Genomic DNA, 27,962 nt, shown 5'->3' on the forward strand with positions numbered 1-27,962 from the left:
ATTCTGACTGTATGCTATGTGTACATGTGCCCGTGTGTATGTGTGCATGTGATTGAGTGTATGTACGCGTACGCTGACCCTGCACTGCGTCCCCAGGTGAGCGAGCGGAAGAACCTGGAGTCGACGCTGCGGCAGCTGGAGCGGGAGAAGGCCCTGCTGCAACACAAGAGCGTGGAGAGCCACAGGAAGGCGGAGAACGAGGCCGACAAGAAGCGCTGCCTGGAGAACGAGGGTGAGCCCCCGGGCCCGGCGCTCGCCGCACGCGTCCACCACGCACGCACACCACCGCCACCTTACCTTTAATCATGTCTATATCTGTACAGTAAAGCCTGCTCTGATTCGGCTTCCTTTCAGTGAACAGCCTGCGCGACCAGCTAGAGGACATGAAAAGGAGGAACCAGAACTCTCACATTTCCAATGAGAAGAACATTCACCTGCAGAGACAGGTGTGTGCGCATGCTGAGCCTTCTTTAAAGAATGCTCACACACGTCTGTCTCTTTTTCTCCTGCACTCGTTTGTATGTGACTTGTGTCTGTCAATCTCATGTCATACGTGTCTGTATGTCTGCACGTGTGTGCGCGTCTCGGCTAACCTGTCGGTCTCCGGCGGTGTGTGCAGCTGGACGAGGCGAACGCTCTGCTGCGGGCGGAGTCGGACGCGGCGGCGCGGCTGCGGAAGACCCAGACGGAGATGACGAAGCAGATCCAGCAGCTGGAGGGCAACGCGCGGGAGCTGCAGGACAAGTGCTGCCTGCTGGAGAACAGCAAGCTGAAGCTGGAGAAGGACTTCATCAGCCTGCAGTCCGCGCTGGAGTCGGAGAAGAGGGACCGCAGCCAGGGCTCCGAGACCATCAGCGACCTGCAGGGCGAGTTACCTCACACCGCACCCGCTCACCCACAGCCACTTACATTGCTTACATAGCGCGTGTTTAGACAGCTGGGTATTTACTGAGGCATTCTGGGTTAAGTACTTTGCCCAAGGGTACAAGAGCAGCGCCCCACCAGGGAATCTAACCGGCAGCAATTGGTTTTGAGCCCTGCTCCTTACCGCTACATCACACTGAGATGAAGAGGATGGATGGGGGAGGTGTTGACCTATTGGGTGCAAGGGAATATGTGGGCAGAGGGGTCATCTCTGAAGTGCCGGCCAGCAGGGGGGGGGTATAGATGGCCTTCACAGTGTGCAAGGGCAAGGTTGGGGGGAGGTCGTGTTTGACCAGCAAGCTCCGCTGGGGAGAGAGGTCACAGGGCATAGAGGATCATGTAGATGTGTATAGCTCAATGGGAGGACTGAGGATTGGGAGTTAGTGGGAGGGTAGCAAAGTAGGAAAAGGAATGTTGTGTCTAGTCTGTACTTTACTCATGACTCTGAGCATTTGTGCTTGTAACTGTGACTGTAGTTCAGTTCTTTTCTTTTGTGTGTGAGATGCCCTGTGCTTTTGGTTTGGTTCATTGGCATGTGTAACATCAACATGGTTCTCTCTGTAGGGCGTATATCGGGCCTGGAGGACGAGCTGAAGCAGGTGAAGGCCTCTCTCTCCAAGGCAGAGATGGAGAAGAGGCAGCTGCAGGAGAAGCTGACGGACCTGGAGAAGGTGAGACCACGCTGACATGTTCCGTATAACGGCTGATACCTGCACATCCTCTGTCATGTGTGTTTGACACCACTTGCCAAAGTGCTTACTTGCCAAACTTAAACATGAAATCGTGAATTCCATGTTACTAAAAGCAGATGACATCTGCACTGTGTGTTCCCTGATACCTGCAGTATTCCTTACCTCTCCCAGCCTTGTTAGCCTGTAATGGTGCTCCCTCCTCCTGACCCTCCCTGCGACCCTGTCTCCCCCCAATAGGAGAAGAGTAACAAGGAGATTGACATGACGTACAAGCTGAAGGTCCTTCAGCAGGGGCTGGAGCAGGAAGAGGCCGCACACAAGGCCACCAAGGCCCGGCTCGCAGACAAGAACAAAATCTACGAGTCCATCGAGGGGGCCAAGTCAGAGGCCATGAAGGGTGAGGGGGCAGGGGGTGAGGGGGAGGGAGGGTAGCGACCCTGCGGATGGACACATGCAGAGCCTGTATAGAGTGGGGTTTACCAGCGGGCATGTTTGGCTTGATAAAATCTATGCTTTATCCCGCTTAATAATGGTGATTCCACTGCTAAAACTCTAGGAGTTGGATGTACCACGTTTTTCATTTTTGGAGCAGTACCTCTCCTCTGCCTTTCTGTACCCTACACTCCTGTCTGTGCTTTGTATTTCTGTGCCTCCCTCCCTTCGTCATCCTGTTTCGCTGGCTCCCCCCCTGCAGAGATGGAGCAGAAGCTGCAGGAGGAGAGGGCTGCGAAGCTGCGGGTGGAGAATAAGCTGCTGGAGCTGGAGAAGCAGAGCTCGATGCTGGACTGCGACTACAAGCAATCCCAGCAGAAGCTGGAGGAGCTGCGCCGATACAAGGAGAAGCTGACAGAGGAGGTGTGTGTGTGTCGCCCTCGTTTTCTCTTTCTCAGCGCCCATCTGTCTGTCTGCATGTGTCTCTGTTCTGACGTGTACCGATCTCGCCGCCTCTCTCTTCTGCCTGCCCATAGAAGCTTTCCTTTCTTCCTCTTCCTGTTTGTGTTCTGTTCTGCTGACTTCTCCCAGGGTCAAGGAGTGTTTTTCCTCTTTTTCCTCAGTTGACTCTAGGTTTACTGTCTTGTTTTTGTCCTTCTTAAACATGTTCTCTGTCCAATGCTTTGTGCCTATATAGCTGTAAATATTTGTCATAAACCATTATACAGCATGGTGGTATGGTGCCACTAGATGTCAGTTTTAAACCACCTATTCATCTCTCTGTGCTGTTCCTTCTTCCCTCCCTATCCTTCACCTCTCCTCTCACCCTCTGGCAATCCTTACCTCATCCCTCCATCTTTACCTTTCCGTCTCTCTCCTCCTGCGCTTCCCACCAGGTGAAAAACCTGACCCTGAAGATCGAGCAGGAGACTCAGAAGCGCAGCCTGACCCAGAACGACCTGAAGGCTCAGAACCAGCAGGTGAACGCGCTGCGCATGTCTGAGAAGCAGTTGAAACAGGAGGTCAACCACCTGCTGGACATCAAGCAGAGCCTGGAGAAGCAGAACCAGGAGCTGCGCAAGTGAGTGGGCGTGGCTGCATGTAGGGGGTGGCTGCCAGGTGTCCCGTGGGTGGGAGTAAGTACATGATGTGTGTGCTTTTTGATATGCATGATTGTTTTGTGTGTGTGTCCTTAGAGAGAGACAGGATGCTGACGGACAGATGAAGGAACTGCAGGACCAGCTGGAGGCAGAGCAGTATTTCTCAGTAAGTTTCTGTGTCGTGTGTGTGTGTGTGTGTGTGTGTCTGTGTCTGTGTGTCTGTGTACATACGTACGTGTTGGATGTCAAGTGAGACTATGTCAAGCATTTTGACTAGATATATTCATGGTTTATTCTGAGGAAGCTGGATCAGCAGTGTAACTAACCAGGCTATATGAGCACCAGTGTTATTGAGCATTGGCCACCTTAGTTGAGGGGTGTGCGTGTGTGTGTGTGTGTGCGTGCGTGCGTGCGTGCATGTGTGCGTCTGTGTGATGTGCTCATTGCTGACTATGTGGTTTTGCAGACCCTGTATAAGACGCAGGTACGGGAGTTGAAGGAGGAGTGCGAGGAGAAGAATAAGCTGTATAAAGACATGCAGCAGAGTCTGCAGGAGCTGCAGGAGGAGAGGTGAGACTGGGAGCCGTACTGTACACTACCCCTGCAAGCAGTACACAGTACTATAGCATGCTGGTGCAGCTGCTGTAGGACAGGATCTGAACACAGCTGGGAATACCAGTCCTGGCACAGATGTGAACAGTCTGTCATCACAATCTGTCAGCTTTCTCCCAGCATGTCTCCTTTGCCCGTGCGGTCTTACTGTGAAAAACTGTGAAGGCAACATGAAGGACCAGCACCCTCTACTGGTGGACCTCCAGAAATGGAGCATAAAAGGGTGCAGAGTGTGTCAGCTTTCATTGGTGGCATCTGACATCACAACAACCAATCAGTAGCAGTATTTGAGCACACAGTGCGAGCTGGGTTTAACACGCTGAAATTGCAATGACTGCACTGCTCTGACTCACACTGACTCTGGCTCCCCGCAGGGACTCCCTGGCAGCCCAGCTGGAGCTCACCCTGACGAAGGCCGACTCGGAGCAGCTGGCCCGCTCCATCGCTGAGGAGCAGTACTCCGACCTGGAGAAGGAGAAGATCATGAAGGAGCTGGAGATCAAGGAGATGATGGCCCGGCACAAGCAGGAGCTGGGCGAGAAGGATGCCACCATCAGCTCGGTGAGTCAGGGGGAGGCTACACGGACGCTGCCTTCAGGGAGGGGAGGACGGGACCGTTGTTACAGTCGGCTCTGTGGCTTTAATGGGGAGTGATCCGGTGTAACGCTCTTCCGCCCCCTGCAGCTGGAGGAAGCAAACCGCACTCTGACGAGCGACGTGGCCAACCTGGCCAACGAGAAGGAGGAGCTGAACAACAAGCTGAAGGAGACCCAGGAGCGTGAGTGACCGCTTCCTGCTGGAGAATTAGATTTCATACACGAGAAGGAATGCAGACAAGGCTCATGTGATTGTGATTTGATGCTGGTCAGGATTAGGGCTGACAGCCAACTTCCTGCTAAACCAAAAGTTTTAAGACTTAAACAAGTAAGTCACTTAATGTTGTTTTACCTCAGCCGACAATTATGTACATGTACTCACATGTATGTGTGCATAGATTTGGTAGGTACCATTAGGTGTGTAGATTTGTGAGGTACTGGCATGTTCCTGGGTAACGGCCTTCTCTCGGTGTCTCCCCCGCAGAGCTGCAGAGGGCCAGGGAGGAGGAGCAGCAGATGAGCCAGATGAAGGTCACCTTCGAAAAGCAGCTGCAGTGCGAGAGGACGCTCAAGACGCAGGCCAGTAGACCCATCTGCCTGCCTGTCTGCCTGCCTGCCTGCCTGCCTGCCTGCCTGCCTGCCTGCCTGCCTGCCTGTCTGTCTGCCTGCCTGCCTGTCTGTCTGTCTGCCTGTCTGTCTGTCTGCCTGTCTGTCTGTCTGTCTGCCTGCCTGCCTGCCTGCCTGCCTGCCTGTCTGCCTGTCTGTCTGCCTGTCTGTCTGCCTGTCTGTCTGTCTGCCTGCCTGCCTGCCTGCCTGCCTGTCTGTCTGCCTGCCTGCCTGTCTGTCTGTCTGTCTGTCTGTCTCTGTCTGCTTTCCTGCCAGTTTCTCTGTCTGTCTGTCTGTCCGTCTGTCTACTTGCTTTCCTGCCAGTCTCTCCGTCTGTCTATCTGTCTACCTGCATGCCTACCTGCTTGCCTGTCTCTCTGTCTGCCAGTGTCCCTGCCAGTTTCTCTGTCTGTCAGTCTGTCTGTTTCTCTGTCTGTCTGCCTGCCTGCTTGCTTTCCTGCCAGTCTCTCTGTCTGTCTGTCTGCCTGCATGCCTGCCTGCTTGCCAGTGTCTGTCTGTCTCAGTCTGCCTGCCTGTCATTCTGTTAACTGCCCACTCAGGCTCTTTGTCAGTCCCTCCCCTTCTGTGTTGGCTGGGGTATCAGTTGCCTGCTTGCTCTGTCAGCTGCTTCCCCCTTCTTTGTCTTTGTGAGTGTATATGCAAACAGGACGTGAGTCATGGGACTGACTGAAAAATGCATTCCTATCACTTAAACAGATGCTCAGTTTCAGCCCGAGCTATTTCTTGTGACATTAAGAATGACATGCATCATGATTTATTCTTACTCTGACCAAGTTTTACAAACTGTTGCTAAGCAGTGATATCAGATAGACACAGAAACTAATGCCTGTCCATTTCTTGCAATAGAAACAGTTATAATAATAATTACGGTGGTTGTTACTTAAACAGATTATTAGTCTCCATTTCAGATAATCTGCATTCATGCTCTGAGCTCAGGGATTTAGCTGTGACTAGGAACAGAGGGCTTCTTAACGAGTCAACGATTGTTATAATCCAAGACTTGCCCTTCGGACAGAATGACCCTCACAGTTTCTGTCTAAGCCGGTGATACCAGCTTTCACAAGTGTTCAGGATTTTGGGTTGGTTCAAGACAGGCATGGTCAAATCTGATGTCATCAGAAGACCTAAGTATGTGTGAGTCTGAGTGGCGGGGCATTACAGGGAATTGTGGGAGACTATACAGGGGTGTGACAGTGCTCTGCTGCCTTGCCTATACAATGTTTGCTTGTCATGACTGCACGTGCGCTTCAGGGAAGTAAGAGGTGGCTTGTGTTTGTGCATGTGTGCCTTACAGGCTGTAAACAAGCTAGCGGAGATCATGAACAGGAAGGAGGTCCGCGGCGGTGGCAGTCGCCGTGGCAACGACACAGATGTGCGCAGGAAGGAGAAGGAGAACAGGAAGCTGCAGCTGGAGCTGCGATCAGAGAAGGAGAAACTAAACAGCACCATCATCAAGTACCAGAAAGAAATCAGCGAGATGCAAGCGGTAAGCTCCCTCATGTCCACCACACAAGCACAGTCCCATAGCCAGCACGACCACAACTCAAACTAATACTATACATAATGTCCTGAACGGTACCAGGTGCTGCGTTCCCCAGTGTCGTACCATTACAACCACACAGTAAAGCTATGTACAGCCTTAGTCACCAGTCCCAGAGACATCTGTGACAGGTAGTCAGTGCCGCCTGTGTACACACATTGTACACACATCTCATTCAACACAATCGCAGTCAAACATATTCTCCTAAATAATCACAGTTCCATATCACTCCAGCTCGCAGTCATTACCCCCAATGCTATCAGCATGGCTTCACCCGAACATGATCGTTCATTTATACATCGCCCTTAGACACTGAAGGAGTTTCACATTTGACAGTTTGCTCAGAAACAGCCATGCAGGCTCTGGAACAGGATGGCCCGCTCTCTAAAACAGTGAGATTTCCCCATACTGACCGGCATCACAGAATCTTGCCGCTTAGAAAGTTCGTGGCGCGAGGACTTTTTGCGTGTTGTTTCCAGCAAATTGCGGATGAGAGCCAGGTGCGCATCGAGCTGCAGATGGCCCTGGACAGCAAGGACAGTGACATCGAGCAGCTGCGCTGCCTGCTCAACTCGCTCAACGTGCACTCGCTCGACTCGGCCAGCGTCAGCAGCGGCCCTGACCCCGACGCCGACGACGCCTACCCAGGTAACGCCATTCTCAGCCCCCAGCTCTCTCGCTTTACTCTGAATGAGCGTTCAGCCTTGCTCACACACGCACACACTGATCCTGGGTAGATATCAGCCAATGCTTACAAGGAGGGCATACTGAGCATCAAGCCCTCACTGTCTGTACTGAACACACACTCAAAATTAAGTGTCTACAGAGAACTGACTAAATTCATATGTTGGTAACATGTGACTCTTTACTTTTAACACAAATTAGAGAATGCTAATGATTTTTTTGTAAAAATGGCTAACCTGGCCTGATAGGTTCTGTTTTGCACTGTTCACTGGTGCACACAGTTCATACCTGACACAATCACATAGGCCATACTGCCTCTCATATCTCAGATTCAACATCTGCAGGCTCCCAAGTTTTAACAATACTCAGGCGGTCTGATGTGTGTGGATGACAGAGGATACCATTTGTGATACTGTACCTCCAGGCAGGTGTATGTGTGCTCCTGTCTCACGGTGGACTGTAGGTCTCTCTGTCACAGCACAGTTTTTCCTCATTCACTGTCCTGTCCTTCTCCTTAGCTGTGAATCTTTCCTGTCTCTGCACATTTCTCCTGCTGCACATTATTCTTCCTCCTGTTTTTCCCTCTCTCAATCCCTCCATCTGCCCCCTCTCCTCTGGGGGCTGCAGTGCGCCTCACTCACACTCGCACCTCGGAGTCCCTGTCCATCACCTATGAGCACACGACCACATCTGTCTGCGTCGACACTAAGCCCTGCGGCCCCCCGTCCCAGTCTGGCTCTGATACTGAGGAGGAGGGGTCGGATACAGAGATGCCCCTCACTTATGAACCAGCAGAAACTGACGGTGCAGGTGAACTGCATGGATTTGCACAGGACCACGCCCGTGACCCTCCACCCCTTGACCTCTGACCCTCTGACTGTCCAAATCACGTCACTAACAGAGTGTTTCTGTTCTGTCCTACCTCGCTGCCTTAGCTTTCTGGTCTTCTCTCACAACCGCCTTGGCGCTCTAGTCTGACTGTCGTCTCACTAACAGTTTAGGGTGCATTTGATTGGTTCCTATCCAGTTGTCTGGGGGATCACAGCCATTTGGTTATCAGTCTCTGATGTATGCAGAGATGTTTGTGGGTAGGGGGGAGACTTGTTTAATGCACTACAAGAGTAACATCTGAATATTTGTGTGATAAAATTGGCTCCAGCTTTATCCTGCTGTTGGGCAGCTGGAGGCATTGGTTTACCACAAGCACCTACTTGCTGTTCCTGATAAGTAATGCACTTCCTGTCTCCAATGCAGAGACCAGGCTGGAGGGCTGGCTGTCGCTCCCAGTGAGGAACAACAACAAGAGGTTTGGATGGGAGAAAAAGGTACGGGAAACCCTGAAGTTTAAGCACTCACACATGCGACCAGTGAGGTCTGAACAGTGTCCGATTGTTTCCCCTGTCTCCCCCTGCAGTATATGATGGTTTGTCCCGGGGTCTGATTGTTTCCCCTGTCTCCCCCTGCAGTATACAATGGTTTGTCCCAGTGTCTGATTGTGCCCGCTATCTCCCCTTGCAGTATGTGGTTGTGAGCAGTAAGAAGATTCTGTTCTACAACAGCGAGCAGGACAAGGAGCAGTCCAACCCCTACATGGTCCTGGACATCGAGTGAGTCACCTGCCTCTGTGTGCTCTACCTGTGGAATACGAGTCACACCTGCATCCGTGTTCATGAGCTGGGCTGTTAAACCTCCCCTGTCTCCCCGCCTGCAGCAAACTGTTCCACGTGCGGCCGGTCACCCAGACGGACGTGTACCGCGCGGACGCCAAAGAGATCCCCAGGATATTTCAGGTAGTGGCCCCGCATGCGTAATCTAAGGGGTTCTTTCGCCCATCGTGTGAAAGGCAATCTCTGGCAGCGCTGCCAGTGTGGTGATTTGCAGGCAGACTCCTCGCCTCTTTGCTGTGGTGTCGTCTTCCTCGTGCACTTTCATTTGGCAGCGCGCCTTCACAGCGATCTCACTCGTACTGTGAAGGAAGAACACACTCAGGCCTTATTAAGGCCTCTTTCGCTTGTCATCTTCCGTTTGATGCATGATGTACGAGTGGCTCCTCCATGCAGGTTCACAGTATTGATTACTAATGCATTGTTAATGTGAGAAGGAGCTGGAAAGCGTTCACGTTGGCCCACGTTCTGAGTGTGTTTGCCAGCGTGTACTGGGCAGAGCAGGAGCAGGAGCGGGCCCAGGATCAAAGCACCCTGCCTGGCCGTACTCTGCAGCGTGTCATCACAGGCCAGAGACAGTGACTTGTAGCTGTTAGTGTCATGCTGAGGAGCATAGCTCTTGCTGGGTATGCAGTGATTCATTGAGTAGGTATCATTTTATCACTTATCATCGTGTCATTATGGAACCTTGTGTCTGCCGGTGACGTACATTATGCGTTTTTGTCTAATTATAGAGCTGGGGTTTAAAATGGAGAGCCCCAGAAAACTGCTTTATTTTGCTTAGCGCAAGGACACAACAGCTATGTCCTTTTTACTCAGGATTCAAAAATATGTTGTGCTTTTGTGCTGGAAATCACTCTGGATAACTCTAAATTAATGTAATGTAATGTAATGTCCACCCCTATCCCTTGTAACACCCCCCCCCCCCCCCCCCCCCCCCCCCGCCATGCAGATCCTGTATGCGAATGAGGGGGAGAGCAAGAAGGAGCAGGAGTTCCCTGTGGAGCCCCTGCCCATCGGTGACAAGTCCGGCTACATCTTCCACAAAGGCCACGAGTTCATCCCCACGCTGTACCACCTGCCCACCACCTGCGAGGCCTGCCCCAAGCCCCTGTGGAACATGTTCAAGCCCCCGCCCGCGCTCGAGTGCCGCCGCTGCCACATCAAGTGTCACAAAGACCACATGGACAAGAAGGAGGAGGTCATCGCGCCCTGCAGAGGTCAGTATGGGGGTCAGAGGTCGTTGTGTCATTCACGGTTTTGAGGTTGTTGCGCCCTCCAGGGGTCAGGTTGAGAGGTGGAATTGGGGCATGGATCTTGGGTAGGGGGTGACTTGGTGTTGGGACAGGGTGGGTGTGCGGTGGAGGCTGTGCGAAGGTTTGTGCAGTGGGGCCCAGCGTCTCCCTTTTCTCCCTCCGCCAGTGAATTACGACGTGTCGACGGCCAAGAACTTGCTGCTGCTGGCCGTGTCCCAGGAGGAGCAGCAGAAGTGGGTCAGCCGCCTCGTCAAGAAGATCCCCAAAAAGCCGCCAGCACCCGAGCACTTCGCCCGCTCCTCGCCCCGCGCCTCCATGAAGGTCCAGCCCAGCCAGTCCATGAGGCGGCCCAGCAGACAGATGCCCCCCAGCAAGCCCAGGTGAGACCGGCACAGGAACAGACGCAGGGGAAACTATGGAAAATAATGATGCACTCGTCACTGACAGGCAGGACTGATTTTAGACCTGACACAGCCATTAAACAGACTGCAGTATTGATCTATCAGTCACATTCACAGTGATGTCATTATAGTCCGATCGTTTAATAAGCTGCTTCCTCGGTCTGTTTGTCTATTTTGATGTTTGGAAGATCTGAACTCTGAGCCAAGTATGTTATCGTTTCATTTCATTAGTTGCTCTTTTTATGACAGTCATTAAGAGAACATTTGCCTTTTGGTGGTACCTGAGAAGCCAGTGCCGTTGCGCGTCAGGTGTCATTACCTGCGCTCCCCACACGCTCCCAGGTGTACCGCACATGAGTAGCCAGGAGAGGAGAGCACACATTCAGTGCCAGCGTGGATCCTTTTCACCCTCCCGCGTGGATACAGTTCCTCTGTTTACAGTAGTGGAAGTCTCACCCTGTTTGTGGCTCATCTTTCTCACACCTGGGCACAGGGAGACTCCGTAGACCAGTTCTCACCCCCCAGTGGGTTTGGGACGGTGCCTGACTCACTCTCTTTGCTGGTAACCCCCCCCCCGTAGCGATGGCCCCATGCTCAGAATCATCCTCCACTGACCTTTGACCCTTGACCCCTTCATTCCTTCCTGCCTGACCGTAAGTAGCAGGCGGTGTCCACCCGCACAGCACCGTGTACTCCAGCGTTAACACAATGCGTTGCCTTTGTTTCCGCCTTACTGCCTGTGTTGTGCGAGAGCAGGTAAAGGCCCATCTCAAAGCACGGCACGCCCTACTAACACGCCTGGGGGCTTTGTTCAGATGCACACCTGCGCTCCATAGCTCCATACCAGCATCGCATTTTAACCTTAAGGGATTTCCCATCAACAGGGTTAGAGGAGAGGGAGTGGAATTCATTTGGCCGATTTGGTGTTTCAGGGCACATCAGAAACATGACAAACCATCAACAACCATCTACAGTCCCCTTCCATTTTTTCACATTATCATTTTTAGAAGAGAAGCCTCCGGCCTGGATTCTAAACACTCTTCTGCCTGCTTATGGAGCTGATTTTTTTTTACCACTAATATTTTATTTTGTATAATTAATAAATATTAAAGCATTATCATGTGACACACTTCACTTGTGTACAGTGTCAGTGTGATCTCCTAGTAAGGCTGGATCCATCTTCCTTGAATAGGGAATGCCAAATGGCCATAAGGAAGGGTCCAGTTAAAAGTCCATGCCAAGGATTTAAATTCTTACTGGGACCAGGGGCCTGGTCCCCCCAGGCCTCCCTTTAAAACCCACGCCTGTCTCCCAGGATTTGAACCCATGACCCCCCCAGTTGCATGTCCAGTGCCCTGATCAGCAGCCCACGCTGCTGCTGTCAGTACAGAGCCCCTTTCAGCGCCCGCCTCTCCCGTTGCAGATTGCTTGACTTGGGCCTGCAGGACTGGGACTGGGCATTTGATGATGTGGATGATGACGATGTGTTTGATTTCTGAAGAAGTGAGAGAGGGAGAGGAACTGAGGGTAACGGCAGCAGTGCCTGCTGGGAAAATGACTGTGTGCAGTGGGCTGGTTGCTGTGTCAACAGATGCATGTGCACGTGCTTGTTTCCTCTGGGGGCCAGAGCTCAGTCACTGTCGAACTGAAGACTGGTATTTTTTCCCACCTTTTCTGTCCACCTTTTCTGCGAGTGTTACGTTTCTACAGTTTATCACAGCATTTTTCTGGTGGCGGATTCAATGGCCGTTCAATTTAATTATGAACAAATGCTGAAGCCAAGGATGTAAATGTGGACTGTGGCCTCCTTTCATGACTCCTAATCCGATCAATTTCACAAATTAGTATCTGAAGATCGTTGGTAGCACCAGTTCTCTGAGAGCCCCCTGTGAATCATTTATGGGGTTGACTTCTTTGTTGAAGCCGGTGTACTTTTTTCCCTGAACTCCCTCAGTTCTTAGCTCATGGGCATCTTTACTGGTTTACTGACAGTGTGATGTCTCATGTGTAAAATGCAGTTGAGTTTCATCATTGGAACCGCTCAAAAAGAGGAAAACAACATTTACACACCTGGTAAGGTTATTTGCAGGTGCATTGAAAAAATATCCTGGTAAGACATTCCTGCTTCTTGCAAAATACTATACTAAAATATGGTACTGTATACACACACACACACATATTATTGTGTGATTAAGGTCTTTCAGTGAGAGTGTGTGTTTGTCCTGGCCCAGCCAGGTCCCTGCCATACCCCTCTGATTGCTGTTCTTGCTCCAGCCCCCCCAGACTGGACAGCCCCAAGATGAAACGGGAAGACCCCAGCAGTGGACACACCCAAAAATCATGATATTTACTTGCGTTTACTTTTTACTTTTTACTTTAGATCATTTTATATTAAAAAAAAAGAAATGTATAGTTATACGCTGCTTTATGGTTGATTTAAATGTGACATTTTGCAATAAAGCATACGACCCAGAGGCCTGACCCTAAGTTGTGGTTCTGAGATGTCTCCCTGCTGCATGGGGTTTGGTGTGATGCATATCGTGTTTCAGCTGGTATTGCTGTGTGTGAGAGAGGGTACAGGGCACAGGTATCACCGTGGTGAATCTAACTCTCTTCTCTCTCCTCTCTCCCCTTCTCTCCAGTTAACCATCTTTGCTTGGGGATGTGGTGAACCTTCAAGGTGATGGGTGTTTTCTTCCTAACACAAAAAAAAGACTGAAAAACACAGATGTTTCTACTTAGCGTATCCAAATCAGACAGAAATCGAAATGCACAAATACTACTTAAACAGAAGAACCATTAGAACGACCTCTTTTCTATCCCAGTTTACAGCACGTTGCTTCCACTTTGAATACTAGTATGGCTTCAGCTCTGTGTTGAGCTGGGTCAGGTCACACAAGGCTGGGCTGCTGGTCTCCCTGAAATGTGTAGGTCCACCCTCACACATACCCCACCATCATCAAACCCGTAACTGTCTGCAGCACCTCTTTCAGCCTTTTGGGGGGGAAAAAGACTGGGACATCCTGGCCAGGAGCGGGTGTAGAGACACTTTAGAGTTTTAGGGGTGTTTGTCTCCGCTGAACGATTCCTCACATACCACGATATGCCTGCGGATCATCCCTTGTGCTAATGGCTGGGGATCAGGGAGCCACAATGACTTCCCCTGGATAACACTAACCAAGATGACCAGACGGCCAGACGAGGACCAGAAGCCATGCGACCGATCTGCCTGGTCAGCCCAGGAAGCCTGGCCCGCTCGCATGTGTCGACACCATGCCTGCACACACATACTGCAGATTAAAAGTATTTGGTGGCAACACTACATTACCAGTAAAAGCATTGTATTCTCACGGAAGCAGCCAATGCGCCCTTGCAAACAGCAGGGTCTGTATGCAGGTTATGCTGTATGCATTCCGGATGCTAGCAGTTTAAATCCACACAGCTGCATGTGAATGTTGTAGCAACTCTGTTAGTCTGATTATTTACTTTGATTTTAGGCAGTCAAGTTTGTGACATCCTGGTTTGCCATTCTTCCATGCAATGCCTTAATTTCTATACTACAGAGCTTGCTCATTCCTGTAAGGTGATGTTTACTGTACTGTCAGAATGTGAGACAGAGTCAGTGCACTATTATTAGTCTGCATTACTACCATGAAGCTGTACTCCTACCTTTTTGAATGTATCCCAGGAGAAAACAAAAAAAAAGACACAGGAGCATTGTAAGAGAGGATATTGTACATTTCACATTTGGATGATCATGTGTTGGTGGAGGGAGTTCCCAGTCGGCGGGACTCCCCACTGCGTGTGCGTGTGTGCTGTCCTTATATGGCCTCAGTTCTGTTGCATACCTGCCTTGGATCCTTGTACGCATACTCAAGAAAGTGTTATTTTATTATTCCTCAGAAGGAAAAACAGGTTGAATTATTTTTACTAAAGAGGAGGAAAAAAATGAAGAAAAAAAAAACTACAAAAAACTTCACAGCAGATATTATATCCATAAGCACTAAAGTATATACAGTATGCTGTAGAGGCATTTAAAAGCGTTTTTGTATAGAGTTTCCCTTCAGTGCATCATGTAGCTCAGATCCTGCTGGAGGGTTTGGTGTGCTGTGAGAACTAGCTGGCACTCAAGGCTTCTGATATGGCACACAATATATAAATATATACAGTATATATTTTACATGCCATCTTACATAATGTATTATTTATATTGGCCTGTCCACTTTATATTTAAAGAAAGTGCTATGTTCAAACTGCATGTTTTATACTGCTGAATTAAGCTCGGAACATTGTAAACCTATTTGACAATAAAACTATGTAGCCCTCTGTTTTGGATCATTTGTCTTAAATTGACAATTGACAAGATGATATGTGGGTGGAGATCAAATACAGTTTTGAAGGTAACATTGTAAGATGTAAAATAATTTACTTAGACCCTGATTTTGTATTATGTTTAGAAAATGCTACACATTTCATCTTACTATTTGGCCTGCTCAACAGCACCACTCAGTGGTTTAAGTTTTCTTTATTGACTCAGATATTACAAAAACAACTGACAGTGTCTGGATCTTGGCTGTATAATAAACATCTGGAATGGAACTACGTAATTCTGATGCAGGAATGAAGTGGTGGAGTGGAACTTTAAGGCAGCAAATGGTACAGTAGAATTGTGAGACATGAATGAAATGTAATGTAATACTGAGACAGGAAAGGGGGGCCTGGACGAGTGGACTTTGAAGAAGATGACCATTGATCATTCCTATCACCTTATTATCAGATACTTGTGTCTTGGTCGAACTCAACTTTGCCCTCTAGATACATGTACAGTATTTGACTTATGAAGTCACAGGTTTAATTCAGTTGGTAAAAACAGGTGCACCTTGGGTATTTTCAGCGTACGGGTATCTCCATGGTGGCCCCACACATGGATTACTATAGGGAGGAACGCCTGAGTTCAGGATACTGGAGGTGAGGTAAGACACAGGATGTGTCCATGCCAGCAGGCCCAAGACTCAGTCCTGCTTGATCCCTCTTCGCCTGTAGTACAGCACCATCGCCGTCACCCATCCGTTCAGTATTGCCATGACGATAAACCGCACCAGAACTTTGAGGGGGACAGCCATACACATACGTACTCAGTTAATGCCAGTCATATGTACGTTGGTCTTTTTTCTGGTATACAGATGAACACATTAGAAATTCAAGAGGAGGATGTGGGTCACTGCTTGAAATAAACCTGATTTTAGAATGATACTGTCTCAGATATGCCACATGGCTGTCCTGTAGAGAAAGTATTCAATGTAAAATACTACAAATAGGTTCTGTGATGCTATCATTTAAATCATTTTTGTACCTACCCAGTCTTCTTCTTTTCTGATCTATACATGCTATGGACCATCTTGGTATCATTTTAAAGCTGTCTGAATGCTGTAGTTTACTGTGCATTTGATAATTTTCTAACAAAATACATGTTTATACATAAAACGGATGCTAAATAGTAGCAGCTATACAGAAGCACATGGAAAAGTAACACAATGAAGGACCCTGTGAGGGAAATGGGAGCAAGAAAAGCCAACTCACCTTGCATGTCTCCTGTGGTTACTATGGTGGTGAAAATCCTTGCTGGAAAGAAGAACATCCATCATGAATGATGTCACTGCCCACATAACTACACTGTAAACAGTGCTAGAGATAAGACTTCACTGGCCTGTTCTTGTGTAGATTAAGTTCACTGGTGGAGAGTCAGTGAGCAGCTGTACAGGAGCTATAAGTCTAACTGTTTTCATGGGTGATGTGGGAGAATTGTATGTTTCAAGGTTTAGTCATGTTTCTGCTGTGAAATTGGAACTTCTATGAAGATGTTTGGACACACACTTATGGAATATGGTGAATACCAGTTGATAATGATTTTTTTTTAAATTAGAACACTTATTGTCAAGCTAGTGAGCTAACCAGTTTGCTAACATGAGCCCACTAACATTGCCAGACCTGATGATATGTCACATCAAGCTTGTAAGTTAGCAAGAAGGATGTATTTATTTTGGGTCTACTGGTGTTACAGAAAAAAGGCTATAGGAAGCGGATTTTGGAAGCTGGAACTTTTCAAAGGCAGTGGGATATCTGACTGCTCTCCAGGATGAAAATTCTTAAGGACTACAGGTGTGCCATCAGACTCGGGTGTGTGATGCAGTAGTGGCATGCCTCTGTCAGATGCACAAGCTGCACACTGTGTCTTTAGGTGCTGTGGGCTTCAAGTGCAGGACTCACCCAGGCACGTGTAGGTGGCCATGCCCCAGGACAGGGCACTGACCTGGCCTGAATCCTTGGACTCCCACAAACACTGCAGCTGGGCAAACTTGCTGCCGGCGCTGATGAAGGTGCACAGACTCTGAAGGAAGAAGAGACTCAGTGTACAGACTAACTACGGACACAGAGGGGCTTGAGACACCAATCTGACAGGACAGAATGCTGCAGTGTAAAGAAGGCACGCACAGCACCAGCTCAGCGTGATGTGGAAACAGCACCACAAATGTGACTTCATACTGAGGTTTTTCTTTGAACATTTACCATTTCTTTCTTCCTCAACCAGAGCAGTGCCGTAATACTGCAGTATTTTTAGGTGGCTGATTGCAGGATTCCACGGGTTAATTAACATTAAGGAGGCACCACATAAAGATGCTGGTATGCTGCTCAGTGTCATCAAGCACAGACTCAGTACTCGGTAGCTGCGACTTTGCTTTTGGCCAAAACGCAACTTGATGCACTGTTTCTCGACGCTCACTGATCTGTCTTACTGATCAGACATAAGAAGACTGCCGTTCATCAGTCCAAATCAATAGTGTCTCAAGGCACTTACGGAGGCTATATTCAGTTTATAGACTCGCTATGACAAGACTCAGTAAAGGGAACTGCTGCATAGGTCCTGCTTACCACCTCTACAGACATATAAAGCTCAACAGAAAGACTTGTGACAAAGCTTATTTCTGTCCTGAGCTGGACAGACTCAACAGTGAGACAGTGCTGGGACCTGAAACAGAGCAGCTGGAAATGATCCTGACAGTAAGAACTGAGGGTCAGAGCAAACACTTACCATAGCCAGGTCAATGATCCACTTCTGTACTGTGAGAAGCTGCCATCCCCCTACAAACCTGGTCAGGTGATTCGAGTCAAGGACACTGTTGTGAGCATTAGCACCAGCATTATTCTGGTTAAATCCATGCTGCAGCCAAGAACCACAGTACAGAAAACAAGAGGGTGGAGAGATTAGGTGACGTGTTGCTATGGAGAAGTGATACACAGTAGTGCCATATAGGTAGTTGTAAGAAGCGGGTCTTGTAATCAAAAACTTGCCAGTTCAGCTCCCTGGAGGGGTACTGCTGCTGTACACTTTAACAAGAAAGGTAACCTGAGTTTCTACAAAAATAAAGTAAAACTGTGTCACTCTGGGCCAGATCATGTACTAAGAATAATGTAGTAGAAGTGTAGAGCCCTCCCGTGGAAATATGTGAATGTATGGTTAGTGAATGAGCCTGCATGGTGGGCACCGAAGAGGCAGCGTTATGGAAGCGTGTGATGGTTTTATTGCTGCATGACAGAGTCCCACTCTGTAGAAGCCCAGCTCTCACTGAGGATACAATAGTGTGTAGATCACGCTCTGTCTCAGGTTCCCATTGTAGTGGAGGATCAACAGCAGGAGGATGGCGTCTAAAACACAGGGCAGCCTGGGTCAGACACAGCAGTTCCTCTAACACACTGAAACATCCACTAACACAAACAGCACTTCTGACACTCTTAAGTGTAACATATGCCAGTTCCACACTAAGATGTTTATAGTAACGGACTCCACTGTGACACACTAACACACTCACTACCTTATTCACTGTAACGTTACAGTGTACAGTAGGTCTGGTAAAACACGTGCTGTAACTGTAAAGTTATATGCTGGCTGGCTGTCAAGTGCTGTTATTTTACATTGAGATCAGTTCCTGATAAAGCATCCCTGCCAATCCTGAGCACACAACTTCCTAACAGCCAACCTGACATTCACACTCCCATTTTACATTCATATGGCTCTCTCATGGCTCACCCTTCAACTTTGTCCTCACACTTCAATTTGACGTTACCTTGGGCAATCAGAATGGGGTACTCCAAGTAGGTGGGAGGTGGGTAGTCATAGTACATCTGGTAGGTGATGAACACGATGAACCTGGAACATAGGTGGTACTGTAATTCCACAGCATGGAAATGGCCAGTGTTACTCTACGGCTGGCAGGGCTGAGTTTATTAGAAGGACACACCCATACCTTAGTATTCCACATTCGCGTTACTGTTAGCATTCTCCAGCTGCTTAGGGCCGATTCTTCATTTTAGGATAACAGTCAAATTTTCTTTTGAAAAATTGAAACTGTCACACTCTGCCTGATTGGTGCATTAATATTCACATATACAAACATGCAAGCAAAAGCCAGCAAATTCTAAATTATTATACACAGTGCTTTAATGTGAAAGTGTCAAGGACATAATCAAGGGAGAGAGCAACAAACAGCCTAACACCCCAAACCCAACACACACACAGACACACTGCAGAGACGGCAACAGCATATTTCTGCATAACAACATGCAAACTGTATAGCAATGACACACCTGCAAACAAAAAAAAATGTTTGCCTATTTCTCATGTCGATAGGAGTGTTTATTTAAAGCAAGCATGTCAAACTCAATTCCTCAGAGGGCCCAACTGCATGTTGGCTTTCATTCCAACCACTTCCTCACATTTACAGTGGATATACAGGCCCCTAAATATTTAGCCTGCTATTTACTATTAGTCTAATATTTAGAGTGTATAAGGATGATTTAACTTTAGCATTAATACGTTGATATGTAGTATCCACACACTGGGTCGGGTCAATGAGTACACTGAGAGCAGAGGTTGGAACCAAAAGCATTATGCACATGGCAGCTGCCCAGGCTGAGTCTGACGCCTGGCCTTCACACCACAGGGAACAGCCATTGCATCACAGGCCTGCAGCGGCACCAAGCTGACGGACATAAGCACGGGATGGATCTACAGAGCGGTGCGCTTGTTGCATGTGCAGCTGCTGCTATGGGAGGACCGACCGGCCCCAAAGCGTGCCCCAAAGCGTGCGTTCACACGGTACTGTGCTCTCTACCTGGCGGCCAGTCGTAACCTGGCCCGGGCTCGGGATCCTGGGAGCTGTGGGGAGACTAACCCTTTGAGAGCAGAGTCCAGTGAAAGAGCTGCACCGTGGGGCCCTGTGCATCTCTCATATGTGCTTACTCAATGTCTGCTCTGAGCTGAACTGAGGTCAGCTGGTGTTGCTAAGTTGAATCTGGGATCCTTGGTGTAAACAAGGGGGGCATTGATGGTCAGACTGCAACACTTGCCACACTTTTAACTTTGTAAGGGGGTGAAACAGGAGGAGATGCAATGAATTAAAAGAGAGCCCCTGATCAAAAAAAGCCCCACTGTATCCTTTAAGTCTTGCACCCAACACTTACCCAGTGAATATTGTAAACCAGTCATACTACCAGTCAGAGCTGTCCATTAAAGTGAATGAGGACATGGCACACTCCATTGAAAAAAATGATGCCTGCATGGATAGCTCTCTGAACACTTAAAGGCGTCAAGAACCTTGTGAAAATACCAATTTGCAGGTTGAGGATGATTCTACAGTTTTGCAATTACGGGTTTGTTACCCATTTTCATTCTTTGTCTACCTTTTCACTGTTTCTAAGTGTTGAAACAGCTACTACGCCCTAACAGCACCATTTTTTCTACACGGTTCTCAGTATGTAAGTCATCAAACAACTAGCTGCAGATAAAAGTAAGGTTTTTTATTCTAGCCTAAGAGAACTCATGACTGGTAGTAAGACAAGCTTGCATCATTGGTTGGAGGAGGGCTAGGTTCAGTAGTTTAACAGGAAATGGCTGGAATGCTTAGTCATATACAGAGGTCAAATCTATCATAAAATAAATTTTTAAATTTCATTTTCCCTTAGGTCCTTATGTACCTATCTACATGAAGAGTCATTTTTTCTTTGCAAAAATAATGGAACAATGGAAGAGATAAAGGACTTGGAGTAGTTTTATGTGTGGTGACACACTGTTTAAATTAGACCATTAATTGTTGTGCAAGTGCATGAATGGGGTCAGAGAGAGGAGTATTACAGTTTGTTTAAGGCCTTCCCCATCTCTTTGGTTGGCAGGCAGCCCAGGCATCTGTCCATCTATCAAGAGCGGTACTATTATCTACGTCCAACGACCTAGATTTATATTCTGCGGCTATTAAACTTTTTTACACTTAGGAAATGTCATCTTCTACCTCTTGCAAAAATGGGTCAAACAGAGGGCGTTTCCTCTCTGAATTCTTTACCTTAAATGTCTGATAAACACGTGTACCGTTTTTACAGGAGTAAGTCGGTGCAATAAGCAGACACATAACGTTTCGAATGAAACAAAATAGCAAGCAACCAAACTGGTTATGACAGCAGCACCTCGTGTAAAAGAGGAAATCGCGAACTCGAGATTCGCTGCCTCTTCTGGCGCGCAACGAACGTATGTTTATTTGGAAACAAAGAAGCTATTTCATTTACAGCCAAGCCGCAATAGAACAGTTAAATTGATACAGTGTGTAAACTCGTACGTTCAGAAAATCATCCCAAAATGACACACTTTTGGCGGTACAGATCTCCGATATTTTATTTTCATACACCGTCGATTTACTGATTACAAACTAACAAAATTAAGACAATGCTATGAAGAACATTCAACACTGTGATAAATCTGTCTGTACAAATTGTCTGCAATTAATAATGCAATTTTATAGTTGAAATCACCGCAATAACCGGTACAATACCAATTTTAGTAACCTCATGATTTTCAGATTTCTCCCTAAAAGTGCACGAGGGGTTCTCATACGTAAGTTTGTTGTTTGACACAGCTGTGGCGTGATTGTGCCCGTTTAGGAGAATGGAAGTATCTTACCCGATGAGCTCCAAAAGAAGGCTCTTCAGGCTAACACCCCTTGTCGATTTCGCTCTGATCAGTACGATTATCTGCGGAAATTTGAGAACCATACACACTAGCAGCGTGCTGAAGTTGGCGAAATGCAGCATCAGATCAGCGTCCATTATTGAACAGTGTATGGATAGGTATTTATTGCCCCTGTGGTCCCTGACTCTTGCTTAGCAGTCCGCTAATCTTTATCTTGGAAGCGAAAATGACTTGACTGCATCCGCATAGGTAATCTGGCTTGTTGAGAGCGCAACGCATTTTGATCTCTCTTCCGCACACATCACTTCAATAGTTTATGACCCTCCCAGCGACCCGTAGTATCAGCATAACACGGTTGTACGGTGTAGCGGGTTCGAATGGTAGTGAATCGGTTACCAGAAACATAAATGGACATCGAATTACATTAAATGCAGTTTTCATGTTTGACCAGATCAGAGGTTCAAGCGTGTACTTTTTCAGTCTGTGCTGATGCACCATCCCGTTCATTAAAGAGACTTTTGTTGCTTGCCTCTGAAACTGAAACTGATAACACAGCCATCATCAGGAGCATCATCATTTTACCTAGACTCAGAGCATCCACAAGCCTTCTTTTCATAATTTGTGTCTTGACTTAGTGGAAATAGTTGCAGAATTCCCAAAAACCTGCCCCATTCTCTCCCCAAAAAATAAACACAATAAAAAATAAAGATAATTGCACCATTGATGGGAAATCAGTTAAGGACTGCACAGGTTTACTGTTAGCAAAGGATAAGGTGGGGGGTAGTGTTCCTGGCTGTCCTCACTCATCCCCATGGCCAGTGACCATCTCACAGTTCATTACTCAGTTCAATACTTGGTTTCCCGGATGCTGCGCTCCCTCAGCTGTATGCTATGACCTCAGAGGTACAGGAGTGTGTGCCTGCACTGGTACAACAGCTTGTTACATGAAGTGGCCGTGCCTCCTGGTATTATTGGCAGAGTCACCATATGGAGAGCTTTCCGGGAATCAAGTGTCTCCCTGAACAGATATAAATTCAACAGGCACCTTCACATCCCTGCACTGAGAAGCACACATCTTTACACACCTTTAAAACTCCTGCAGAGACAGATTCAATTCTCATACACCTTCTTTCACCTACACTGAGACAGTCACTCTCACACACCTGCACCGAGCTCTTACTTGGGCATCCAGTTTCAGACAGGTGATCCCAGGATCCATGTCCCTTCAGGGGCAGGAAAACCCAATCTGGCTCCTCCTCCCAGCTGGTTGCGTTGTAGTCTGTGTCATGGGTCTGCTGGGCAACTGCGCAGTGCTGACTGCGCAGACGCAGATGCGCCGGACAAGCAATGCCCTACTGCGCAGCCTGGCCGTGTCAGACTGCCTGCTTCTTCTGGCTGCTTCCCTGCAGCTGCCTCAGCTGCTGTGGGACACTAGAGGGACGTTTGCACAGACCCTCTGCAGGACTTACCTGGCCCTGGGATACCTGGCACACTTGAGCAGCAGCCTCACCCTGGCCTCCCTCGCGATCCAACGTGGTCTGCTACTGTGGCCAGGTCGGGGGGACAGGGGCGTCTCTAGGATGTACCGGGCAGTGTGCCGTCTCATCTGGTGAGTGGGCCTCAGGGTCTTTATTATTAATCTAAAATAATGCTGTTCTCATCTATTAGTGTATATTCTTACACCACCACCCTCCATACATATTAGTTGTGCTATATCTAAAAAAAAACACTGAAAAAATATTTTTTTTAAATAGATCCCTTCTTCTGTTCTTTCCCTTCACCAGGTCAATATCGCTGTTGTGTGCAGCTCCTGTTATTCTTCTGGCCACAGCAATGCCAGAGTCACTGGTGGTTTCCGAACCCAAGCTTTGTCTGGCATCCAGAGGTGATTCTGTGTTAGTACCTGATCCAGTGTCAGAATCAAGCACTGTCTTCAAGCCTCCACCGGAGTCTACAGCACAGCCTGTGCCTTATTTTGAGTGGACATATACATCTGAGGTTAGATCAAGCATCACACCCATTTCCATGTCTTCATCAGATAATTTGTTTGCCCCAGTGTCAGTATCAACACATGGCATCACACCTTGTGACCAAGTGACAGCACCGGTGTGGGATTTAGTGTCCCCAATGTCAAAACCTGTGTCAGTGGCTGTATTGTGGCCTGCGTCTGTGTGCGCTCTGCTTTTTCCTGCCTGGGCTCAGCACTGGGCATCCCTGTGGAAGTGGGCCATGGTCTCCGCCACATACCTCCTCCCACTGACCACCATGCTGACCTGCTACTGCCCCATGCTGGTCAGACTGTGCAGTGCAAGACACAAACTGCCTGGCTGTAGGGTGGCGGTGAGGGGTGCCATGGTGCGTCTGCTGTGCTGTGTGGGGGTCTTTCTGATCTGCTGGACACCCCTGTACACACTGGCTGCATTGGACCTCCAGCCCAGTCATACAGTGGATTTGGCCCAGCAGGCCTTCCTGGTTCTGGGAGCCTGCAGTGCTGTCATCAACCCAGTGTTGTACACACTTCTGGACTGGAGGGTGCATCCGCATTGCAACTCCCACCCTGCCCCGACCTGCCAGAGATCCCAGGAGCTGGTGTCTGTTGTGTGAAGTGCTGAGGATCAGGAGTGTCTTGTACAGTATGCATTGTGTGTAGTGAGGCTTCCTACATAACAGACAATTCAAAGTACTCAACAAGATACACCCTATAAGTTTCAAAAGGGTATTCATCAGCAGACACCAATTAACCATATAAAAAGACTAAGGTTTTTTCCCCTTTATTCATGAAAATGGTTATACAGGAGATGTAGAGGGACAGACAGGACAGTACTTTTCAGGACAGACCTTGGCACAGAATCCTTCATCTTTGCAGCTACCAATAGAGGAGGACTAATCAGTGTCCCACTTGGCAAATGGTAAGTTCTCTTTTCTGGTCCTATTCAATGATATTTTCTTGTAGAATTCAAAGATTTTAAAAAGGACTATATAAAAAAACGAGTCTGAAATGGAAAAACAGTTTGTAAAATGTGCATTATGGAGCCCAATTCACCACTACTGAAAGTAAATGTTAATACTGAAATAATGAAATAAAAGAAAACCTTGGCAAAGTGACCAACTTGAAAACCAATAAATGTACAAAGTCAAGTTTCAAATTGATATCAAGACTGCTTGGGCTAACCTGTTCACTAAGAAACACTAAATTGTACCTTACTGCACAAACGAGTAAACATATCCAGGGAGTCTAGATGGAACATATTAAGTTTGAGAGGTATATATGTCAACCGTCATTCACATGTATATTAATAAGCTAATGAGTCTGCTGATTGTGCAGGACAGTCAAGCTGCCAATGACAACCAGAGTGATACTGCTTCCAAGCCGTTTGGAGCTGTAACTACTGTTTACTGGGACTGTCTCCATTGGAAACAGCACAGTAATCCAGTGCTATTCATTACACCTCATTGGTTTACAGGCCTGCATGGGACACCCGGCAGTAAACTGAGTCTTTGGGTGAAAAATGCTGGAGAAGAATCCCTAACATTTTTAATTTCATTTTTACTACCAAGACCAGCTCATTGAAAAAATTAAGATGTATGTTCAGAATGTACATAATTTGTACGTCAGTACATAATTTAAAATCCAGTGAGGTATAAACAACCTGTCTTTACATTGTGAAGTAAGTCTAATGAGGGTATTGTTCTCTTTAAGGGAGGGCCTGTGAAACTGTCCTGACACTTACGGTTAAGGTACCCTGTATCACCTTCTAGAAAGCCAGGCCTATCGCTGCTGGATGGGAGTTGTGATGAGTTCTGGTTGGGTCCGGTTCTAGCAGGGCTGCATTTCCGGGCCTGCCTTTGTCTTTCGGTGGCTGGTGCTAAGTAGCAGCAGGTTGTCCATTTGAATCAGTGCCTGGCCGAGGTCTGTGCACATGCGGCTGCCGAACACCTGATTGGAAGTATTGGGGACCTTGTCTGAGAACACAGGCACATAGCTGGGGAGAGGGTTCTCGGTCCTGGGATGTCCCTAACAGAAGAGAGGGTGAGGGGCAAAAGTGCATTGGAATCATAGTGGTAAGGAACAAGGCTCATAAGCAAAGATTTGCTGGTTCAGTTCCCAGGTGGGTCGCTGCTGTTGTACTCTTGGTCAAGGCATTTAAATCCAAATTGATTTGGTAAACATCCAGTCGTATTACTGAATTGTCATATTACGAGCCTCTGTCAGGCAAATGTAATGTACGGTGCTATAAACACTTCTTGCCTATATTATGCTTGTATCATCCTTACCTCTGCACCAAGTTCTCAAACCATGCTATTACATCCAACCCAGTTGTTTAAAGATGTGGCATTTGTCTATGAAAATCTAGTGTGCTGTCTTGGATAAGGGTACTGCACATGTTGCCGTACAGATCTTGAAAAACATGAAATGCAAATCATACTATACATACTGTAACTGACACTACATATTTAGGTCCTGATCAATCCAACTGCACCTTTTTTGTCCTAAATTTTGAGTAATGCACTTAAATAAGTCTTATATTTTGTGACACTAACACATGAGCTTGGCAGTCATGGAAATTAAGTAAAATGTGCCAAAGTCAAGGACAACATGCATTACAAGTGGACTAAATAAATGTTGTCTATGCAACAGCTTGCTCAACTGCATTACTCTGGAGGCATGGATCAATAGCTTTAACATGTCTAAAAATGGTCAAACAAAAATGGATATATGAACTCCAGGACTGCGTGATTAGTTGCAGAACAGATCATGTGTTTTGTGTCTTACCAGCTGGTCATAACTGGTAAGGAAACTCCAGTTCTTCTGCCTGTAAATTAAAAGACAGGAAGTGAGCTGGAAGTTGTCAAATACCATCTACGTGCAATAATGATGTTAATTTATAATCTTAATGTGTCCTATTGCACCATAATTCCCCAGCGCAGTGATGAAAGTATTGTTTTGTGTATGGGCTAGTATCCAAGGCTATGAAGAGTTTGTCAGCAGGCTACACTACAATACAAGCTCGTCCGCAGAGCTAAACGATACCATCCTGGGGGCACCATATCAAATAACAATCAACAGGGATTACTGTGGCACCGCTAATAAAAGATGAACGTACAGTAACTGCACTCCGGCGTACCCGCGACAGTGTTCTGCACATATGAATCATTTTGTCCCGTTTAACAAAAACAAAAATGAATTAAAACATGTAAAATGTATTTGCATTTGATACCAAATTTAGAGATTGCCAATAGATTTAGAGATTGCAAATACTCTTGAAGCGCTACAAGATAAGAGTTAATATTGGGTAAAGAATGTTCCGTTTACCATTGCTTCACTCCTGTCCACTCCGTGTGGACAAACTCCCTCCACACTTGGTCTTGTTTGACGGGATCTTTTGTATCGGGGTCCTGCGTCGGTCCTGAGCCGCCGCCGGTGTTGCGCGTCCTACCGGCTGGCTGCCTGTGCACGGATACGGTGGAATGCGAAGTCAAACCCACGGTCGATCGATCCGGTAAGCGGTACCCTGCCGAAGTGGCGCGTCTGATGTTGGCCTTCCTGTTGTCCATATCTACAGTCGACAAGTCAGTGCAAATTTGCTCTGCCTAAGTCCAATATAAATCTGCGGAATTTTTAAAAATGATCTAAGCGCAAATGCACGCTGTTTCCAAAACTCCGCAGTCAAATACCATAACTGACTGGAGTCTTGCGGATGGCGTTTTTTTCCAGAAAGTAATGAGATTTACTTGAGCTGAGAGTGCGGTCACGCCGCCAATCACCACCGGAGTGCTACTGCGTCTGCCGAGCCGCTTGGGGCTGTATCTACTGTTTACTCGGGCTGTCTCCCCTGGAAACAGCAAAGCAATCCAGTGATATTCATTACCCCTCATTGGTTTACAGGCCTGTGCGGGACGTCCGGCAGGGCACTGATTCTCGGGAAGAATCCAGAATGTTTTTTGTCCTTGTAAATGCCATGTACATCACAAAGACAAGGTCTTTAAAAAGATTTATGGACCAAGTTCAGAAGCAATGCAAGCTGACAGCTAACAAGTTAAGGACCAGCTATCTGTAAGTAAAAGTGAATATATTCTCTGGAAAGTGGAAGTCTGTGAAATTGTGCTGACATGCTCAGCTTTCCGCAAGTCTCTTCTCGCTCTTATGTAAACCACAGTGACAGCCATGGGCGGGCTGGATGACAGGAAGGTGAGCACCTTCTCTGTCTCCCTCTCTGTCTCTATTTTGATCAATTTAATTCAGTTCAGTTCCACTTGGACTTGTTTACATTTGTATTGCCAAAGCATATTACACAATTTATACAATATGAAAACAGCAAAGGACAACCAACATACATTTACATACGTGTTCTTAAAGTATATTAAAATATGTAATTGTGGGTAATTGCAACTGTGTCATCATGAACTGTCCCTCAAACT

At 47.5% G+C, this 27,962-nt stretch overlaps 3 protein-coding genes across 7 annotated transcripts in view; 1 reads left to right on the top strand and 2 right to left on the bottom strand.

The window, feature by feature from the left end:
- rock2a (rho-associated, coiled-coil containing protein kinase 2a) overlaps positions 1–14,854 on the top strand; it is a 53,679-nt gene extending 38,825 nt beyond the window's left edge. The window contains exons 14-34 of one of the 5 annotated variants that reach the window (XM_036541589.1): positions 97–232; positions 355–446; positions 620–866; positions 1,489–1,595; positions 1,854–2,013; positions 2,311–2,471; positions 2,945–3,129; positions 3,245–3,314; positions 3,615–3,718; positions 4,135–4,321; positions 4,445–4,538; positions 4,841–4,935; positions 6,278–6,469; positions 7,003–7,171; positions 8,462–8,532; positions 8,726–8,814; positions 8,919–8,997; positions 9,824–10,091; positions 10,294–10,507; positions 11,109–11,181; positions 13,171–14,854. In XM_036541589.1, coding sequence (XP_036397482.1) covers positions 97–232; positions 355–446; positions 620–866; positions 1,489–1,595; positions 1,854–2,013; positions 2,311–2,471; positions 2,945–3,129; positions 3,245–3,314; positions 3,615–3,718; positions 4,135–4,321; positions 4,445–4,538; positions 4,841–4,935; positions 6,278–6,469; positions 7,003–7,171; positions 8,462–8,532; positions 8,726–8,814; positions 8,919–8,997; positions 9,824–10,091; positions 10,294–10,507; positions 11,109–11,142 — 2,754 coding nt within the window. In that variant the 3' untranslated portion in view covers positions 11,143–11,181; positions 13,171–14,854. The other 4 variants (XM_036541590.1, XM_036541588.1, XM_036541587.1 and 1 more) reach the window with 4 other exon arrangements.
- Positions 14,855–14,996: 142 nt separating this feature from the next.
- slc66a3 (solute carrier family 66 member 3) lies at positions 14,997–21,797 on the bottom strand. The gene is made up of 7 exons (XM_036541593.1): positions 21,534–21,797; positions 18,652–18,734; positions 18,163–18,232; positions 17,619–17,676; positions 16,796–16,916; positions 16,109–16,150; positions 14,997–15,632 (listed from the first exon to the last, which is right to left on the bottom strand). The coding sequence occupies exons 1-7, from the start codon at positions 21,677–21,679 to the stop codon at positions 15,541–15,543; spliced, it is 612 nt and encodes a 203-aa protein (XP_036397486.1). The 5' UTR covers positions 21,680–21,797; the 3' UTR covers positions 14,997–15,540.
- A 3,434-nt stretch (positions 21,798–25,231) lies between these two features.
- On the bottom strand, positions 25,232–27,310 carry c12h2orf50 (chromosome 12 C2orf50 homolog). The gene is made up of 3 exons (XM_036543127.1): positions 26,857–27,310; positions 26,317–26,356; positions 25,232–25,557 (listed from the first exon to the last, which is right to left on the bottom strand). The coding sequence occupies exons 1-3, from the start codon at positions 27,096–27,098 to the stop codon at positions 25,360–25,362; spliced, it is 480 nt and encodes a 159-aa protein (XP_036399020.1). The 5' UTR covers positions 27,099–27,310; the 3' UTR covers positions 25,232–25,359.
- Between the last annotated feature and the right edge of the window lie 652 nt (positions 27,311–27,962).

Source organism: Megalops cyprinoides, chromosome 12, assembly GCF_013368585.1.
Source record: "Megalops cyprinoides isolate fMegCyp1 chromosome 12, fMegCyp1.pri, whole genome shotgun sequence".
In the NCBI taxonomy this organism is placed as follows: domain Eukaryota; kingdom Metazoa; phylum Chordata; class Actinopteri; order Elopiformes; family Megalopidae; genus Megalops; species Megalops cyprinoides.

What these genes read in the sequence shown, in the direction of transcription:
- c12h2orf50 (XM_036543127.1), bottom strand. Translation starts at nt 27,098, where the DNA reads ATGGACAACAGGAAGGCCAACATCAGACGCGCCACTTCGGCAGGGTAC. An exon ending in TGGACAGGAGTGAAGCAATG is followed by an intron (nt 26,357 to 26,856) that starts GTAAACGGAACA and finishes TTTAATTTACAG; the next exon opens with GCAGAAGAACTGGAGTTTCC. An exon ending in TTACCAGTTATGACCAGCTG is followed by an intron (nt 25,558 to 26,316) that starts GTAAGACACAAA and finishes CTCTTCTGTTAG; the next exon opens with GGACATCCCAGGACCGAGAA.
- slc66a3 (XM_036541593.1), bottom strand. Translation starts at nt 21,679, where the DNA reads ATGGACGCTGATCTGATGCTGCATTTCGCCAACTTCAGCACGCTGCTA. An exon ending in CCCCATTCTGATTGCCCAAG is followed by an intron (nt 18,233 to 18,651) that starts GTAACGTCAAAT and finishes CCTGTGTTTTAG; the next exon opens with ACGCCATCCTCCTGCTGTTG. An exon ending in AACCACAGGAGACATGCAAG is followed by an intron (nt 15,633 to 16,108) that starts GTGAGTTGGCTT and finishes TCCCCCTCAAAG; the next exon opens with TTCTGGTGCGGTTTATCGTC.